The 18,944-nt window shown below is 42.8% G+C and overlaps 3 protein-coding genes across 3 annotated transcripts in view; 2 read left to right on the top strand and 1 right to left on the bottom strand.

Moving 5' to 3' along the window:
• The window catches only part of snrnp200 (small nuclear ribonucleoprotein 200 (U5)), a 47,173-nt gene extending 44,182 nt beyond the window's left edge, over positions 1-2,991 (top strand). Inside the window, exons 40-45 of the mRNA XM_072554008.1 lie at positions 38-181; positions 307-483; positions 954-1,114; positions 1,620-1,701; positions 1,790-1,882; positions 2,442-2,991. Of these exons, the coding sequence (XP_072410109.1) occupies positions 38-181; positions 307-483; positions 954-1,114; positions 1,620-1,701; positions 1,790-1,882; positions 2,442-2,591 (807 nt within the window). The 3' untranslated portion in view covers positions 2,592-2,991. The remainder of the gene's footprint in view (positions 1-37; positions 182-306; positions 484-953; positions 1,115-1,619; positions 1,702-1,789; positions 1,883-2,441) is intronic.
• A 2,426-nt stretch (positions 2,992-5,417) lies between these two features.
• ciao1 (cytosolic iron-sulfur assembly component 1) lies at positions 5,418-12,767 on the bottom strand. The gene is made up of 7 exons (XM_072554024.1): positions 12,616-12,767; positions 12,363-12,511; positions 10,214-10,325; positions 7,701-7,789; positions 7,318-7,519; positions 6,593-6,680; positions 5,418-6,137 (listed from the first exon to the last, which is right to left on the bottom strand). The coding sequence occupies exons 1-7, from the start codon at positions 12,752-12,754 to the stop codon at positions 5,903-5,905; spliced, it is 1,014 nt and encodes a 337-aa protein (XP_072410125.1). The 5' UTR covers positions 12,755-12,767; the 3' UTR covers positions 5,418-5,902.
• A 156-nt stretch (positions 12,768-12,923) lies between these two features.
• On the top strand, positions 12,924-17,197 carry tmem127 (transmembrane protein 127). Its single transcript, XM_072554025.1, has 3 exons — positions 12,924-13,324; positions 14,723-14,887; positions 16,406-17,197. Exons 1-3 carry the CDS (start codon positions 13,084-13,086, stop codon positions 16,711-16,713), a joined length of 714 nt encoding a protein of 237 aa, XP_072410126.1. The 5' UTR covers positions 12,924-13,083; the 3' UTR covers positions 16,714-17,197.
• Positions 17,198-18,944: the final 1,747 nt, after the last annotated feature.

Here is an 18,944-nt window from a genome sequence, read left to right on the forward strand (position 1 = left end):
ATTTGTGTTACTTTAAGTCTGTTTCTTGCTTTTACAGTTGTATCAGAAGGTCCCTCACAAGCTTAACAACCCAAAATTCAATGACCCTCACGTGAAGACAAACTTGCTCCTTCAGGCACACCTTTCTCGTATGCAACTGAGCGCCGAACTACAGTCCGACACAGAAGAGATCCTCAGTAAGGTGAGAAGCGAAACTAAAAGTTCAAGTATTCAAATGTTATGACATGCACATAAGATTAAATTGTTGTGCTCAACCCAGGAGCCTTAATAAAGGTTGGTGACCTGCAATATTTCATTTCCTAACAGGCAATTCGTTTAATCCAAGCTTGTGTGGATGTGCTGTCCAGTAATGGCTGGCTCAGCCCAGCTCTGGCGGCAATGGAACTTGCCCAGATGGTGACCCAGGCGATGTGGTCCAAGGACTCCTATTTGAAGCAGCTTCCACATTTCACTTCTGAACATGTCAAACGCTGTACTGACAGGGTGAGGATGCTGAATGTTATGACAACCAGATATGTGTGGAACTTGGCAACACACATAAATTGGCTGGATAAAATAAAAGGCAGGCATCGAGCAGTGTGCGGACAGTTTGAAGACGTAGTTAGGCTTACACTTTTATTTATGCAACAAATGTAGGATGAGGATGTCTATGACAACAGAGTAAATGTTCAATACGGACAGCTTCTTTTTCTTAGTGGTCTCTTGGCAATCAAAACGTTAGTGGAGTTGGATTGACTTCATTGCATGGAGATTGAAGGTCAGATGGTGAAATGAGTGATTCAGTAATGCTGAACAAACCTTTAAGCCTATAACATAATTTTTTTCCAAAGTCTTTGTTTCTCTGATTATGAAATCTGTCAGTAACTTACTTGTTGCTGCATTAGAAAAACCTAATTGAGAGCTGACTGGAGTTGCAGGTCTGAATTTGGTAACATTACGTAATTTTCTTCCAGGGGACTGACAGTATCTTTGACATCATGGAAATGGAGGATGATGAACGCAATGCACTGCTGCAACTCTCTGATGCACAGATGATGGATGTTGCCCGGTTTTGTAACCGGTATCCCAACATTGAGCTTTCCTATGAGGTGATTGACAGGGAAAATATCAAGAGGTAAGTGTCATTAATGGAAAATGACCTTGGATGAGTAATCAACAAAGACTGTGTCCCATCAGGTGGGATATCAATTTAAATCGAGCCCAGCTGTAGAGGTTAAAGTAAAAGTTGATATTTGTCCCATATTTTTCACTGGACTTGATGATGACAAGGATAAATGTCAAGCACTGAACTTTTTCAGTTGTTTGGAAACTGCAAGTTACTGATGGCTCAAGAGATGAGGGTTGTTTTTATTTCCGAGTAAAACAAGTTGCAGAACCAAAGATTTAAACTAAATCTCTCATGTGGATAGTTATTCAGAGAGGATACTAGAAGCTGGGTTTTGGTAGTTCAATGGAGGTAAAGTCACAAACAAGCTACACTTTATTTAAAGGCACCTCCATTTTATAGGGTCACAGGATATTGGACAGTTAAGTATCCCCAACTAATTAAATAAATCACATAGAATGGAAAAGTTATAAAACTTTGTTACTTAGCTTAAATAATACGTTATTTTGTTCAGTGGCTCCTCAGTCGTAGTGATGGTACAGTTGGAGCGTGAGGAGGAGGTGACTGGACCTGTCATCGCACCCTTATTCCCTCAGGTGAGTCCAAGCTGCAGTATGGAATTTGTTTCTCAGCATCCATCTTGGATCCTGAAATTTTCTCAAATTTCTGTGATGTCTCCTTCAGAAACGGGAGGAAGGTTGGTGGGTGGTCGTTGGAGACCCCAAGACGAACAGCCTGATATCCATCAAAAGACTGACCTTACAGCAGAAGGCAAAGGTGAGTGTCAACACTTGGGGAGGAAGTGTCTTTAATCACATATGGGGTGACTTGAGCAACAAGATAGCTGACATGACAGTGTATGTTACTTTGATTGGATTTGGAAGGCATTGTCAACTGTCCCTTGGATTAAGGGCCTATATTAAAATGAGGAAACATTCCTATCCAAAGTTGCAACAAATTCAAAGCTCAATTGTGCATGTTAGAAAAATTTCAGCTAATTCCACTATTGAGGGATCTGGGATAAAGGCAGGTCTCAGTAGTTGCACTGAAAGAACAGTGATGGGTTCCTCTTGTTCATGTAACTTCAAGGTAATTTGTTCGAAAGCCAGATTCCCTGGGAGACCATATGGAATGCCTAAGCACAGAGCTGCTCCATTAACCCATTTGTATTAGAGCAACATGGCTAAAGATTTGCAAAATGCTGATTTACCATGTTAACCATGAGCCATTTCTGTATACATGGAGACACCAGTAAATTACATGAAACAGAAATAGGTGAGAAGGTCGACTCTGGTCACCTGAAGGTATTCTCATACATTGTACTTGTGTATTTTAGGTGAAACTTGATTTTCTTGCACCAGCTCCAAGTACCCAACATTACACGCTGTACTTCATGAGTGATGCGTATATGGGCTGTGATCAGGAGTACAAATTCAATATTGATGTCAAGGAAGCTGACAGTGAAGGTGAAAGTGACTCTGACTAAACATCCACTTGCAGTTCATGACGTTGTAAAAACTGCTCTGAAGATCATCCATGATTGAGACATGACTACATACTGTTTCTGCAAAGATTTACCTAAAAATGAAGTTTGTTTTTTTGCAGTGACTAAATACCATCTTCCTTCAACTGCAACATTGCTTAATACTTTGGTTCAGGGTCTACAGTTCAGAACACAAATTTTGAATGTAGGGCTGCAGTAATTTGTTATACGTTTTAAGAATTGCATTTGGACCAACTTTTTGCTACCTGCTTTTTCTTTTAACCCCCTACAAACTCCTTGTTAATGTACAGTTTTATTAAGTTTTGTCTGGTCTCTAAGTGAGTTGTGACAGCTTTTATTGTGATGAAAGGTTGGCCCTAATAAATGTTTAATTTTAAATCAACTGCAAGTGTTCCATGTGATAGTTACCACACACGTCCTTTTCAAGTGTTTGTGCTCCATTGTATCAGTTTCCATCAGAAAGATCAACATTTTGGTCAGTCTGTTAGACATTGTTGAGTTTAGAGATTGACTGAACCTCACGTGAGCAACACATGGAGACGATTCGTAACTTGGTTTCAACAAGTGTCCATTTCAATTTCAAAACATCAGACACAATGGAATGACTCAATAGTCTTTGTCCTCACTCAGCCTAGAAGGTCATCTGTAATGTAGAAACCTTACTTAAAGTTAACAGGCACATAACAGGAATTGTCAACCTGTTTTGATTCACATGGACACAGAGTAAGCATGCATGATACCACTCAATTTGGCTTCTCTGAGCAGCACTTGCATCCTGAATTTTTTTTCTTCAAATCCATGATCCAAGCATGAGCAAGAGGATTACACTTGAGTGCAAGTGACAGCCCTGAACCTGAAAGCAATATCAGATTCAGGATCTTCAGTCGGTAATAACTCTGCTCTTTTGTGTCATAATGAGCACAAGATGGGTGTGCAGATTGAAATCTAATCATCTCAATCCCAAGCCATGTCCCTGAGACCCGCCAGCAGCTCCTTTGTCATTAACTTCACAGTGATGTAAAGTTACAAGTTGGGATGTTTGTGCTTCAAGACCTGGACTTTGATTAAACATTGAGGTGACAAAATTGCCAGCCCATGTCTGTTTTCCTTTGACACTGAATAGCAAACCATGACTGAGTTGCTGATCATTGTCATGGACATTGATCATTTGATTAAAAGAAGCTTAATGAGCCTGACGTCAGTATTGGATAAGTTGTTGAGAGGAAATCCTGAGGGACAGGACTTACATGTATTTGGAAAGGCAAGGATTGAATTAGTGATAATCAACATGGCTGTGTGTTTGGGAAATAATGTCTCACAAACTTGATTGAGCTTTCTGAAGAGTAACAAAGAGGATTGATGAGAGCAGAGTGGTGGGTATAATTGAGATAGACCTCAGTGAGGTGTTTGAGATTCTCCATGGGAGACTGGTGAGCAAGGTTAGATCTCATGGAACACTGCGAACTCGCCATTTGGCGACACAACTGGCTTGAAGGTAGAAGACACAGCAGGTGGTGGTGGAGGGTTGTTTTTCAGACTGGAGGCCTGTGAGCAGTGGAATGTCACAAGGATTGGTGCTGGGTTCACTACATTTTGTGATTTTTGTAAATGATTTGGATGTGAACAGGTGGAGTTTAATTCAGATAAATGCGAGGTGCTGCACTTTGGGAAAGCAGGATTTATACACTTAATGGTACAGTGTTGCTGTACAAAGAGCCCTTGGAGTGCAGGTACATAGGATAGTGAAGTCGGCGTTTGGTATACTTTCCTTTAATGGTCAGAGTATTGAGTACAGGAGGTGGGAGGTCATGTTGCGGCTGTACGGGACATTGGTTAGGCCACTGTTGGAATATTGCGTGCAATTCTGGTCTCCTTCCAATGGGAAAGTTGTGAAACTTGAAAGGGTTCAGCCAAGTTTTACAAGGATATTGCCAGGATTGGAGGATTTGAGCTACAGGCTGGGGCTGTTTTCCCTGGAGTGTCAGAGGCTAAGGGGTGACCTTTATCGAGGTTTATAAAATCATGAAGGGCACGAATAGACTAAACAGACAAGGTCTTTTCCCTGGGGGTGGGGGAGTCCAGAACTGGAGGGCATAGGTTTAGGGTGAGAGGGAAAAGATATAAAAGAGACCTTAGGGACAACTTTTTCATGCAGAGGGTGGTGCATGTATGGAATGAGCTGCAAGAGGAAGTGGTGGAGGCTGGTACAATTACAACATTTAAGAGGTATATGAATAGGAAGGGGTTGGAGGGATATGGAGCGGGTGCTGATAAGTAGGATATCTGGTCAGCCTAGATGAGTTGGACCAAAGGGTCTGTATCCGTGCTATACACCTGTATGATCTATGATCAGTGGGATTGGAACAGGCTGCCAAAGGTTAGGTAATCTGTGTGAGAACAATTTGCATTCTCTCACCCAAATTTCAGACCATCATGTCCAAGGCAGCACTCAAAAGCCTGATGAAACAATTGCTTGCAGGTGACCAGTTCCAACAATGGGTATGCTGTCCCTAACAATGCTGAACAAGTGAACTTGCATATCAGAACTGCAGAATCAGTGACAGCTGTACTTCACCCCTACCAGTGATATCTCTCAACCAAACAGGCTAGCTGAAGCACTACTACCTGCCCCTTGCACTCTCACCAACTTGGAACTCTACACGAATTGTCATTGTCACTGGTCAAAGTCCTCATACTCCCATCAAGTTGCACTGCAGGTGTATATGCACAAGCTGGCAACGTAGTTTAAGAACCTGCCCATAACCATAACAAGCTATGAAAGTACAACAACAAATTGCAGACTTGTAATATGTCTGAACATGACGGTATATTGGGCTGGAGTATAGACTTACACAAGGGAAGGCTTTGAGGAAGCCCAGTACGAGTACTGCTTCTTTAACCAGTGCAGTTGCAAAGTATTCTTCCCCCTTCATAAAAGCTTGACAAATCTGCCACTCAAATGTGCAGAAATTGTTTCAAATTACAGATGTACATCTGGAGAATCTATTCACAATATGCAACAGTTGTCTACCAGTTGTGTACAAGCCTAAATACATTTACACTCAAAAGTGATTTTAATTGTCTTCCAAATGAAAGAGTGAACAAATTGTTAATGTTAAATTGTTAAGCTCTATACAGAAAGACAGAACATGACCATTGAGTGGAAACATAACTAGTGCAAATGTGAAAATGGGTAAATGATGTAGTCATGGTGATTAATTCCAGACTCGACAGTGCGTAAACAATGCATTTGTTATGGATATGTAACATTTTCACATGATTGCATGCTTGCATTAATCTTCAAACTCATACATCCAGATAGCAATGTCCCCATCATCACTGCAGGAAGCCAACAAGCCAGCTTGCTTGGGGTTCCAAGCCACACAATTGACATCCTGAGTGTGTGCTTTTGCAATGTGGGCCATTAATGAAAAGGTGGGTTGGTGTGGGTCCGAACCAGGGTCCTTCTCAAATATCCTGATTGCATCATCACCACATGCAGTTGCTATCGCATCAGTCATGTGACACCTGAAAGAAATGAGACTAAGTAAACACATTGCTGGACAGACATTTTGATCTGACCCAAGGAAGGTGTTCAACATCAAGAGTTTTAATAGAGTTAATATGAATAAACTCTTATCACTGTGGTAATTAATCAAGAGAACACTCTTGGTGTAAAGCCACAAAAAAAATTAAATGCAGCAAGTGAGAATCTGGAAGCAACAGGTTCAATGTTTAAAACTAGATAAATATATTTGAAACTGGAGAGGTTGAAAGTTACAGGGCTTTGGAAATTGAAGAATCCCGTGATTATTTCTACTTGAGATCCACAAGAGAGATGTTGGGCCAAGTGGTTCCAACTATCCTGTTCCTTCACACCAGGCAGAATGAGAGTGGTGTTGATGTGACAATCATAAAAGGCAAGTTCCCTATTTGAAATGCTTTTAAAAAGGTTACTGACAGAATAATGACTTTGAACTCACCAGGAGATGTCATAGATAGGACGACTGTGGAACCCAGATAGGGTGCAGACACATTTCCAAGACAGATCTGATCCACTGCATATTACACCTGCACCAAAAAGATAATCATGTCAAATTGAGACGACTCCCATCACACAAAATGTTGCAGTGTTTCAATTTTGAAGATTAACAGTAAAAAAAAAAGCACTTATTTTACCAATGATACAAAAATTTTTCAGGAACAATCCCTTTTTGATAGTGCTGCATAATTTTCTTGACATTTTGATTACTGACTCAACTGTCATCTCTTTTTGACCACTTTACTTGAGGCAGAACCAGATGAGTGGAATCTTCTCTGCTAACCCTAATGCAAGTCACAAACCTCACATCTCGAGATCACAGAACAAGTTTCCTACATAGCTTGGGAGGGGGTTTCTGATGAAAATTCTGGGCCAGATGCCATGGCAATTTAAGCAGCCGAGCCCAGTCCTCCACACAAGCAGCAGTGGAATGGATTGTCACAGCTAAAATGGGAGCTAGCTGCACAAAGGATTTGAGTATCCAACAGTATATTTGGTGTCAGGTTCATTTTTTCCCCCATGAACAAGTGTCATTACAGACAACTGAAATGGTTTCTTTCCCCCGCCACCTGTTATCCATCTCTACTAACTACCCATGTTCCCAATTAACCAGATTACTGACAAAGCCCCAGAAGAATAGTACAATGCTCAGTTCAGTCACTTTACCTTGTTCGTTACCAGGCCTGTATGCTTTCCAAATTTTAACAGTTTTGTCATCACTGCAAGATACCAAATGCTCTCCAGTTTTATCAAATGCAATGCTCCAAACTGTAGACTCATGACCTTCAAGAGTGTCAACACAGACCCAGTCATCATCTTCCTCCTTGTATAGTTTAATGCTGTTATCATAGCTTCCAGAAGCCAGGAACTAGTGTTGAATTGAGAAATACACAAGAACAGTTAGTTGTACAGTCTTTACTACATTGCATCACTGAAAAAGTATTCCGTATCTGGCTCATAAGACAATATATCCAATCTAAATCAAAAGACACAGATACTGCAAACAACGAAGAACAGCAGTGAGGAATGTAAACCATGTGAACTCTTACCTCTCCGTTTGGGTGCCAGATGACATGTTTGACATCCTGAGTATGAGCATTCAGTACACTCACACACTCATAATCATCATCTTCATCCACTAAAAAGCAAGTGAGAATGCTATGAACAGTTTTTCATACAGTCCTTACTCAATGAACTGAACTGTAATCCCTTAGCAGTATGCACTACTAATTTCAGACAGTTGAGTCTGCGACAGGCCTGCAGTTTACAAAAACATACATGGCATTTTGCTTTATTATTGATGTGGAATTTAACTATTCAAAATGAGATCTGCACGATTAAGTATGACCAGTAACTGATAATGGTGTCCATTCCAACATCTGATGGCTGATTGGTACCTGAATGCATTAAACCAGTTAGATCTTCATTCCTCAGTATCCTCAAACTGAATCTCGTCATAAATCAACTTCTGCCATGTCCACATGTTTTGGAGCAAAGGGCAAGTTACATGTTTACACTGTGCTCTGGATGGAAATCATGTCCTGGTTCCAGCTCCAAGATGATCTGATTCAAGTATCATTTTTTGACCCTTGCATCTACTCAATGTTTATTGTGCCCAGTTGTTAGAGGGAATCCTGAGGGACAGGATGTACATGTATTTGGAAAGGCAAGGACTGATTAGGGATAGTCAACATGGCTTAGTGCATGGGAAATCATGTCTCACAAACTTGATTGAGTTTTTTGAAGAAGTAACAACTAAGATTGATGAGGGCAGAGCAGTAGATGTGATCTATATGGACTTCAGTAAGGCGTTCGACAAGGTTCCCCATGGGAGACTGATTAGCAAGGTTAGATCTCACAGAATAAAGGGAGAACTAGCCATTTGGATACAGAACTGGCTCAAAGGTAGAAAACAGAGGGTGATGGTGGAGGGTTGTTTTTCAGACTGGAGGCCTGTGACCAGTCGAGTGCCACAAGGATCGGTGCTGGGTCCTCTACTTTTTTTGACATTTGCATAAATGATTTGGATGCGAGAATAAGAGATACAGTTAGTAAGTTTGCAGATGACACCAAAATTGGAGGCGTAGTGGACAGCGAAGAGGGTTACCTCAGATTACAACAGGATCTGGACCAGATGGGCCAATGGGCTAAGAAATAGCAGATGGAGATTAATTCAGATAAATGTGAGGTGCTGCATTTTGGTAAAGCAAACCTTAGCAGGACTTATACACTTAATGGTAAGGTCCTCGAGAGTGTTGCTGAACAAAGAGACCTTGGAGTGCAGGTTCATAGCTCCTTGAAAGTGGAGTCACAGGTAGATAAGAATAGTGAACAAAGCGTTTGGTATGCTCTTTTATCGGTCAGAGTATTGAATACAGGTGTTGGGAGGTCATGTTGCAGCTGTACAGGGCATTGATTAGGCCACTGTTGGAATATTGCGTGCAATTCTGGTCTCCTTCCTATTGGAAAGATGTTGTGAAACTTAAAAGGGTTCAGAAAAGATCTACAAGGGTATTGCCGGGGGTTGGAGAATTTGAGCTCTCGGGAGAGGCTGAACAAGCTGGGGCTGTTTTCCCTGGAGCGTTGGGTTGTCCTTATAGTGGTTTTTAAAATCATGAGGGGCCTGGATAGGATAAATAGACAAAGTTTTTTTTCCCCTGGGGTGGGGGAGTCCAGAACTAGAAGACATAGCTTTAGGGTGCGAGGGGAAAGTTATAAAAGAGACTAAAGGAGCAACTTTTTCAGTTAGAGGGTGGTACGTGTATGGAATGAGCTGCCAGAGGAAGTGGTGGAGGCTGGTACAATTTCAACATTTAAGAGGCATTTGGATGGGTATATGAACAGGAAGTGTTTGGAGGGATATGGGCAGGGTGCTGGCAGATGGGACTAGATTGGTTGGGATATCTGGTCGGCATGGATGGGTTGGACCGAAGGGTCTGTTTCCATGCTGTACATCTCTGTGACTCTTTGCAACACTTTGCTCCCCTCTACATATCTTATTAAATCTTGTCCTTGATGTCATCCTTCAGACTACACACGATCTTTGAAGGAGTTGACAGCACAGATGTGACATCATTACAGTCAGAACTGATAGGGAGTGGATTAGGATCATGAGAGCCAGTCGAATTTAATTCGAGTTAATAAAATATGCAATCGTAAACCATCTCAGCAACATGGGTTTTTATGCAAATTAATAGTTTTATAGTTACCTATCTGATTGATGGATACTTTTTTGGTATATAAATGTGCAATTCATAGTAGGCAGATATCTACTGTGGTTGAACCTTAACATGATAGAATAAATAACAAAATAGTGACTTTCAACACTAGACTGCCAAGGCTTATCCCATTGAATTATGCAAATTTAAAACACAAAGGAGGCTATTTGGCCCATCATGTTTGTACAAGCTGTGTTCAAGCTTATGAAAGTCAGAACTTCAAGTGCATATCCAGCTACTTAAGTATTATGGGGCTTCTGCTTTTCCCACCCTTTCAGACATGTCTCAGGTGCTTTGCAAAATGGCATTTTCAAAGACGCTAAATTCACAAAGTATGTTCTCACCTTCCCAAACCCATACACTTTTATCCCGGCTGCATGTTGCAAGAAGACTGCCAGATGGAGCCCAGGCCACAGATTTCACTTCATTTTCGTGTCCTTCCAGTGTTGTCAAAAGCTATGAAAACAAACACCAAACCTGAGAATCTTAACACTCAAACTTATACCAAATTTACTGCTTTGATCAGTTCACAGAAGCACCAATGTAACTAACACATTTATCTAACATATTTTAATCTTACCTGAGATTCAAATCATCTATAGAATTGCTGCCAGAAATGTTGTCATATTATTTTTGAAAACATTCTCTCAACAGAAAAGATTCAGACTATAACAATACAATGCTCTTGGCAGTTTTCTGGAGGAAGTGAAGGGTTGGAGAGAGATACAAGGGGCTGGTATTGAGAAAGAGAGAGAGAGTGTGTGTGCTGGAGGGCAGATGGAGATGGGGCAGGAGAGAGGGAGGATGAAGCGTGCAGGGGGGCTGACATGAGGAAGGTACGGGAGGGAGGAGAGCTTAGGGAGAAGAGAGTAGGGAGGATAGCAAGTTATGAGGAATCAAGCTTGGGGAAGGAAGGGCAATAATGCAGTAGCAGCGACAGGATTAATTGGGTGCTAAGCTCATCAGTGTCTTCTGGAGTGACAAGAGTTGTACAATATGGACACAGATCTTTTAAAAGCTGATGACAGAATCTGATGCTCTGGGGTATAAGACCAGAGAAAATTGAACAGTTGAGAGGACAACGGCTAAGCCAATGACATCTGCAGCTGCCCAGAGAATAGCGCTCTTAAAGGTACCTTTATCAAGCAGCAACCTGTGAAGCATAATCCCTAAGAAGAAAAGAAGACACAGGAAGATCCAAATAGAAGATTTGACAGCTGGCAGGTTTTGAAAACTTGATTCTTTGGTAAACCTTAATCAGGGGTGGTTTATCGGACTAGTATTATCGAAGGGAAGGTAAAAGATTGGTTCGAGGAAGGAGCTGTGAATAGTTGTTCGTTAATTACTCTGTTATACTTTAAGAAATAAAGTTGTTAATTTTTAATTTAAATAGTTCTTGGCCTCTCGAATTTTTCTAGATTACTGCACAGGATGAATCTTTTCTGTGTTGCTGGTTTAAATTAAGTAGGAGGGTTTAACCCATGTCGTAACACTCTGAACCTGCTCTACAAGGCTTCTTTGTTTAGCAATACACCTCAGGACTTTCCCATTAAGTGTATAAATTCTGCCCTGATTTGCCTTACCAAAATGTCACATCTCATATTTATCTAAGTTAAACTTCATCTGCCACTCCTCAGCCAAGTTATCACAGTCCTGTTGTATTCTGAGGTGTCATATGCAAACTTACTAACCATACCACCTATTTTCACATCCAAATCATTTATGCAAATTACAGAAAGCAGCAGACCCAGGACCCATGTTAGCAGCACACAGGTGGTCACAGACCTCCAATCCTAAAAGCAACCCTCTGACAGCACTCTCTTTCTCCTACCTGCAAGCCAACTTTGTCTCAAAACGATCAGTTCTCTTTATGTTATTTAAATCAGACCATAACACACAGAAGCAGACGTAGGCTATTCAGCCCAGTGACTTGGCTGATCATAACTCTCAATTCTCTCAAGTGATTAAAAATCTGTCGATCTCATCCTTAAATACCCTTAATAACCCAGCCTTGCCAGTCCTCTGCGGTGAAGAATTTCAGCGATTCACTGAAAATTGGGAGAAACGTTTCCTCCACATCTGTCTTAAGTGGTCCATCCTACAGTCTGAGATTGTGCACTCCAGACTTCGACTGGTCCACAAGGTGAATCAACCTCTCAACGACTTACCCTGTCAATAACCCTAGGAATGTATCACCTTTCAAGCAGGGTCACCTCTCACTGGGTCCACGCCCAACCTCCACAACATCTCCTCGCTCAGCCCTTCCATACCCCACCGAGTGAACCTTCCCTGGCCTGCCTCCAACTGGCAGTGCAATTGTCTCCCCCGAAGAGGGTACACCCTCTCCCACCCCCCCACTTCAAGGGTCATCTCGATGTTCACGGCGGGAGAAAAAGAGAGACGGCTACTGAAAACAGTCTCCACCTCCATGAAGGGGGAAGGGGGAGGCACTGCCAGCCATTAGTGTCACAGCAGGAGCTCGGGGTGCGCTACCTCAAACACGGCCTCCTTCTTCCTCCAGATGCAGGTGGTGGCGTCGAAGCTGACCGAAGCAAGGTAGGTACCGCACGGCGACCAGGAGACCTTCCGCACGGTCCGCTGGTGCCCATCTTCCAAGAGGCACTTGCACAGCCAGGAAGACCCTGGGAGTGGGGGGAGAAACAGAAATAAGTCAGGAGAATGAAAGGTTGTCGTCCAGGCCCCGTGCAACCCGCCCCGGCCGATCGATGGGGGAAGCCGTTCGCACCTTCTCTGGCCCAAATCCGCACTGCCCGGTCGCCGCCACACGAAGCGAGCAGCGTCCCGCTCGGGCTCCAGGCCACGTACCAGGCCCGGGAGTCCGGGTGCGCCGAGAAACGCGCCTCGAGCGCCAACCGCCGTTTCATCCCGGGCGCGCGGCTGACCTGCCCTCGACAGAGGCGCCAGCCCCGCGGCCACTCCTGCTCCGGATTGGTTGGAGGACTCGCCAGAGTCGAGTTCCTATTCGCCAACAGTCCCGTCCATCAAGAGCAGATGTCACCAATCACCGGGAAGCGTTGAGGGCGGGTGTGAACTCCTCGGACATCACATCCGGTGTTAGTTTCGGCTGGGTCGATCGGAAGCGGATACGCAGCTGATGGCTTCTCTCTTGTAAATTATTGTTGTCGTCGGTTACTTTCTGTCGGGGTTTCGGTGATCAGTCGCTTTCTCGCGGCCGCCCGGGCCGGGAAGGAGAATGTATGGGCACGCGGGAGCCGGTCTGGCAGGATCGCGCCGGCGTCCTGGCGCTGGGGGAGCTCTCCCGAAGCAAACGGAGCGGAGCTTGGCATCGGCGGTGCCGGGCGCGCTCTCGGTGACTGCGCTGTGCACGGCGTTGGCAGAACCGGCTTGGCTGCGCGCGCACGGGGGCATGTGCCCACGGCAGGAGCTCGGGGTCGCGGATGTTCTGGGACGCCTGGACTCGGCCCTGTTGGAAGGTAATGGAAGTGGGAAGGTGTGGTTTAGTGGGCGTAGGAGGAAACCCGGAGCAGAGGGCGTTGCTGAGGCGTCGTTTCGGTATCGTCTGCGAGGGCAGGAAAGCGGATAGTGCTTCCTCTTTGTGTCTGGATGTTGGACATCTCAGTTATTCACTGTCCTTCCTCCCTCCCACTGTGAAATAGCCTGTCCATGTTGGGACTTGTTGCCTCTTTATGATACTGAGAAAAATCGCGCAATTTCCGGACGACAGTGTGTCCCCAACCAGGAAGCGCAGGCAGCAAGGTCCCAGGAACAGATCATGCATCTGACGTCCGTTTCTTTGAGTTTATTGAGGACTTCACCGAATCCATATTGTGTGAAAGCAGGTCACTTGGCGCAACGAGTCCACACCGCTATTGCGAAGAGCGCCCCAATCCAGATGCCACCCGTCCCCTGCATTTTCCATGGTTCATCCACCTCACCTGCACATCTCGGAATTGTGGCGGATTCTGATGGAAACTTATGCAGACCCTGGGAGGAAAGTACCAACTCCACGCAAACAGCCAGCCGAGGGTGGAACCGAACCAGGGATTGGTCAGAACTCTCGTGATCACTACTACTTGTTCAAAATTGTGCTTTGGAATATCTTGCTTCCACCTAAGAGAGGCATGTTGGGGTTTCAAAGGGGCCATGTCTGAGTACACAATACTCAATCCATCAATGGACTGTGAAATTTGATTGTGAATCCAAGAGTGGACTTCAGCCAATAATCCGTGACTTAAGAGACAAAAATCCTTCAAGTAAGCACAGGCGGCACAGTGACTCAATGGTTAGCACTGCTGCCTCATCGTGCCAGCGTCCCAGGTTTGATTCCAGCCTCAGGTGACTGTCTGTCTGTGTGGAGTTTGCACATTTGCCCCATGTCTGCATGGGTTTCCTCTGTGTGCTCTGGTTTCCTCCCACAGTCCAAAGATGTGCAGGTCAGGTGATTGACCGTGCTAAATTGCCCATAGAGTAAGGTGCATTAGTCAGAGGGAAATGAGTCTCGGTGGGTTACTCTTCAGAGGTTGTGCCAAAGGGCCTGTTTCCATGCTGTAGGCAATCTTAAAAAATACAAATTGCTGGAAAAACTCAGCTCTGGCTGCATCTGTTGAGTGAAATCACGGTTAACATTTCAGCTCTGGTGACCCTTTCTCAGTAGTGCTGATATGAAATTCCTTTTATAACACAAATGTTTTCATAAGAGGCAAGACCATCTTTCAAATTTTAAACATTGAGTAGGAGTAAGTGGAAAGTTATTGTCTGGTGAAAAGTTAATTCTAAGTCATTATTCGAGTTGCTTCTGTGATGAATTCTATTTAATCTGGTTGTTGATTTACGATGTGAGGCAGTCTGATACTCATTTCTTGTTTCCACAGATTATTGTATGAATCCTCAGACTGTGCTCCTGCTGCGGGTCATTGGTGCCTTTTGTTTCCTGGGGATTCTTTGCAGTTTGTCTGCTTTTCTTCTTGACGTGTTTGGACCAAAACATCCAGCGTTGAAGATTACTCGCAGATATGCCTTTGCTCATATTCTCACAGGTGCGACCAAATGAAACTAGATATTTTTAAACATGGTAGATTAATTTGGCTTTGTTTTGAGTACTTAAAACACCATTATGCAAGTCACTTTTGAAATGATGAATACATCTCAAAAGGAAGACATTTTTTAGTTAGGGAATCAGAACATGCAGCATCAACATGAAGTGCAGAAGGACTCATTGACTTCTTTCTTCAGTGCTGCTGTTGAAGTGCATGAGGAGACCCCTCATGTTATCATATTTGTTATTTATTTTTCTTTTGACTGCATGTTTAGAACTTTGAAAAAAATGAAACAAAACTGCCAATGCTGGAGAACTGAAACAGAAACAAACTGGTGAAGTTGGTCTGGTAGCATCTGTGGCGAGAAAGCAGAGTTCATGTCCGGTGACTCTTCATCCAAACATGCTGATGGAAAATTGCTGTTCGTATCCTCTGGGCCATTAGGTATCGGGAATAAATGCTGGCCCAGCTAGAGAATGCCAATGCCCCATGAATTAATTATTTAGAAAAGGTCCTCTGTGTTTCATATTTAGAACTAATTAATCACAATTGTTTTTCCACTCCCACTGTTTTGTGCAGAATTGTCCCATATTTTCATAAGGGATAACGATTTGGGAACTGAGTATGTTTGTCACCCAGTTGCAGAAGATGACATTTGGCGCAATACTAAACACAAATTTCAGGAAAATCTCAAGCCAAAAACTGCAATTCTAATGAGTAATTTAAAATGGGCATTGAAATGTGTCCAACAGCAGATCTTTTCCTTTTGGGGTTGGAAGCAAATTTGAGATAGGCCACTGGACCCAAACCTCATTCCTCAGGGAAGGGAGTGGGAATTTGACTTGGTTGAGTTAGAAACAAACACCAACCAAAACGCTTGGCCCAACTGAATCATTTTCCCAGCGAACTTAAGTGGATTTGGGAGAAAAGTGGGCACCGGGAGCAGGTTGCCTTTGAGCTTGTGCTCTTGCAACCTGCTTTGTGGTTATAAATTTCAAGAGGAGAAAATAGTGGCCATGAGTCCACCTCGCTGTGAACCTCTGTTTATTTTCGCCCTGTTCTACTTGTACACAAGTTTGCTGTGACATCCTCACTCCATCCCTGAGCCCTTCCAACCACCACTCATGAGTGTGCGTCTTCCTGCATGTACAAACTCAGTTCCCAAATCATTACCTTTCCTGACTCATGTATACTCCACTCCACCTCTCTTTTCCACCCCCCCCATACACACTCCCTCCCTCACGTTTTGGAGTGAACAATGGCTTTGTTTGCAAAGCTAGCTATCTTTGATTTAGACACCAGTTGTTTCCCATGTTTGCTGCTGATTTGTACACTAAATTGTCTCTGCTTGGAGTGCCATCCCCTGGCATAATTTTCCAATTCTGTTTGGAATCTTGGCAGCAAACTGCGTGTTGTATAAACTTGTTGATAAGGATGAGTTGACACTTGAAATATTAGAATTTTATCCAAGCACCCCCCCATCCTTGCTCCAGTCACCTTTTTTTTTATTACCTACAGTTCTGCAATGTGCTACAGTGATTGGGTTCTGCTACTGGGCCTCGGAATTGATCCTCGCTCTTCAGCAGCAACACAAAAAGTATCATGGTTCCCGTGTCTACGTGACCTTTGCTGTTAGCTTTTACTTAGTGGCCGGAGCTGGGGGAGCATCCATCTTGGCAACAGCTGCTAACCTTCTCCGACACTACCCAACTGAGGAAGAGGAACAAGCACTGGAACTGCTGTCAGAAATGGAAGAGAATGAACCATATCCAGTGGAATATGAAATTGTCAACCAGTTCCAACCTCCCCCTGCCTACACCCCCTGAATTTCAGGACACATAATTTTTTTTTCTCCAACTTCACTTCACTTGACTGTTCAAACTTGTTCAGTGGAATTCTCAACCTCGAGCACTTCACTCCAACTTCTCATCATCCTTCCAGCTCGGAGGCCTAAAGCTGTGATCATCTCAGCTACTAAAACATTGGTTTTATTTTCAGTGAATCAACTTGTTCAGACATGTTATGATGCATTTCTAGGATTGGTGAGACAAGAACCTGGGTATTCTGGCCCAGAGGTAGGGATACTACCACTGAGCCATAAGCCCCTGTCAATGTTTTTGTGCTGTTCAGAGATGATGAGACCTTTTTTGAGTGAGTTGGAGTTGACTTCTCAACAGTGATCATACTTGTTAAAGAGGCAGTACCTTTTTAACTTCGGAAGGCTGTATTTGATCACTTGTGACGTTCAAAATTTTATAGACTTCAAATCTTTTCGTGCTTTAAATAAACTACAATTATGTGCTTTTGTTATTATTGTTTTGAATACTTAATACTTCCAAAACAATTTGATTCTGAAACATGTCCATGTTGTCAAAGGATTTGAAAATTTTTTGCCCACAATTGAATGACTACTGCAAGATGCCGCAGTCAAAAGGATACTGTCTCTGCTTTCTTAGTCTGAAAGTGAGCTTCTGCTTGTTTGCACCTTTGTATTTAAACACTTGCATATTTACAACTTCACTTATGTAAAACAAGGAAATATCGAAACAAGGAAATATCCGAACAAGGAATACTTAGCACAGAGAATAAGGGAGCCTTTGAGAAATCTTCTGAGTGAGGTAGGGAAATGTAGTTCACATTATGAATTTGGCAGCCCCGTGAAGTGACCAACTGGGATTAGTTTTGTTTTAGTTTGTTCAGTTGTTTTGTTCGACGTTTCTGTTCCCTGTCCCAATTATCATATGGGAAGAGGAAGAAAAAGCACTAAATCAGATCCCAAAGAATACTGTTATTAGCTTTTCGAATAAGAGAACACAACAAATTTAGAGTGTGGATTTTTAAATGTTGTTAAATTCTGCCTCATGACTGTGGTTTGGCAAAATGTCACAATTGTTTAAATGCATGGAAGCAAAAACCAATCACAGGGAGCTTTTCAACAGGAGGATAGTTGCTCACAGAAATCCTCGACTTGCCCAGTGAGAGACAATTGCATTCTTCACACTTAGAATTTTCAAACATTGGCAAACATCAATTAAGGATTAGATTAAATAGGGTCTTTTTATGTTATCCCAATTAAAGGCAGAAAAGATATATTTTCCCCAGGGATATTGCACCCATCATCTCTGGTTAAATCATTGTTTTTAAAATCATCATTTGCATCTCTTCTGGGATATCTTAACTTTTGACAACAGATTTTGCTTTGGATCCACAATGCAGTTGTGTTATAAGGCAAGGGAGCAAGGATGTGTAGCACTTTCGCTTCTTTGAAATCTATCTCTCTGAGTTTGAGAGACAGGATGACCTGCTTGACCAGAAATACAACAGCCCCCAACCTTGTTATTTTTCAGGCATGCCTTTGTGGTAAGTGATGTAAATTAAAACAAGATTGTCAACCACAAAAATACACACATGTTGCAGAATGATTAACACCCAGGCTGGCTAATTACTTGTAGACCTTCATTTGTCACTTAGTATAGTGTCTTACTAGCTTTGTATCTTGACCATGAATGCACTTTAAAATGATGGAAGTTGTGAAACTGGACTAAGAAGAACAATATTGGGGTTAAATTAGATGCAACAAGTAGCAAAATATCCTACTTCTGGTCAAACCAAGATCATTCAGCATTCCCTCAATCAACTGTTGCTTTTCTCAAGTAACAATCAGCTGTTGTGTAATTTGTAAATATCCCAGCAATTTTTCAGGAAGCCACAATGTTATTCCCAACAATCCCAGAACAAGTGGGCTTAATTTTCTCCATTACCATCAGGTCTGACTGACAGGAATCAATAAAATGTATAGAATTGGTGCCAAATCTTTTGCGTGCTGTTTGCTGAATCAATGCAGTAGGAATGAGTTGTTAGTAGTACATGTCTGTGCCACTAATGACTCTTAATAAATATTGAATTACAAGCTGGATGAGTCACATTTTTGTAAATATCCTGATGTATGATCAACATCCAAAGCAATACTTAATTTGTTGCAGTAATTCACAAGCCTCTTTTCATAATTTAGCTTGTGATTTCCTGGTCCAGTTTGGCAAAATGATCTCTGTGTCTG

The sequence above is a fragment of the Chiloscyllium punctatum genome, chromosome 35, assembly GCF_047496795.1.
Source record: "Chiloscyllium punctatum isolate Juve2018m chromosome 35, sChiPun1.3, whole genome shotgun sequence".
Taxonomy (NCBI): Eukaryota; Metazoa; Chordata; class Chondrichthyes; order Orectolobiformes; family Hemiscylliidae; genus Chiloscyllium; species Chiloscyllium punctatum.

Bases quoted from the DNA above. Each gene is read 5' to 3' on its own strand.
- tmem127 (XM_072554025.1), top strand. From the start codon at position 13,084: ATGTATGGGCACGCGGGAGCCGGTCTGGCAGGATCGCGCCGGCGTCCT. The intron at 13,325-14,722 runs GTAATGGAAGTG...TTGTTTCCACAG, and splicing joins GGACTCGGCCCTGTTGGAAG to ATTATTGTATGAATCCTCAG. The intron at 14,888-16,405 runs GTGCGACCAAAT...TATTACCTACAG, and splicing joins CTTTGCTCATATTCTCACAG to TTCTGCAATGTGCTACAGTG.
- ciao1 (XM_072554024.1), bottom strand. From the start codon at position 12,754: ATGAAACGGCGGTTGGCGCTCGAGGCGCGTTTCTCGGCGCACCCGGAC. The intron at 7,520-7,700 runs GTAAGAGTTCAC...ATTCAACACTAG, and splicing joins TCTGGCACCCAAACGGAGAG to TTCCTGGCTTCTGGAAGCTA. The intron at 6,138-6,592 runs GTGAGTTCAAAG...CATTTCTTTCAG, and splicing joins CCTATCTATGACATCTCCTG to GTGTCACATGACTGATGCGA.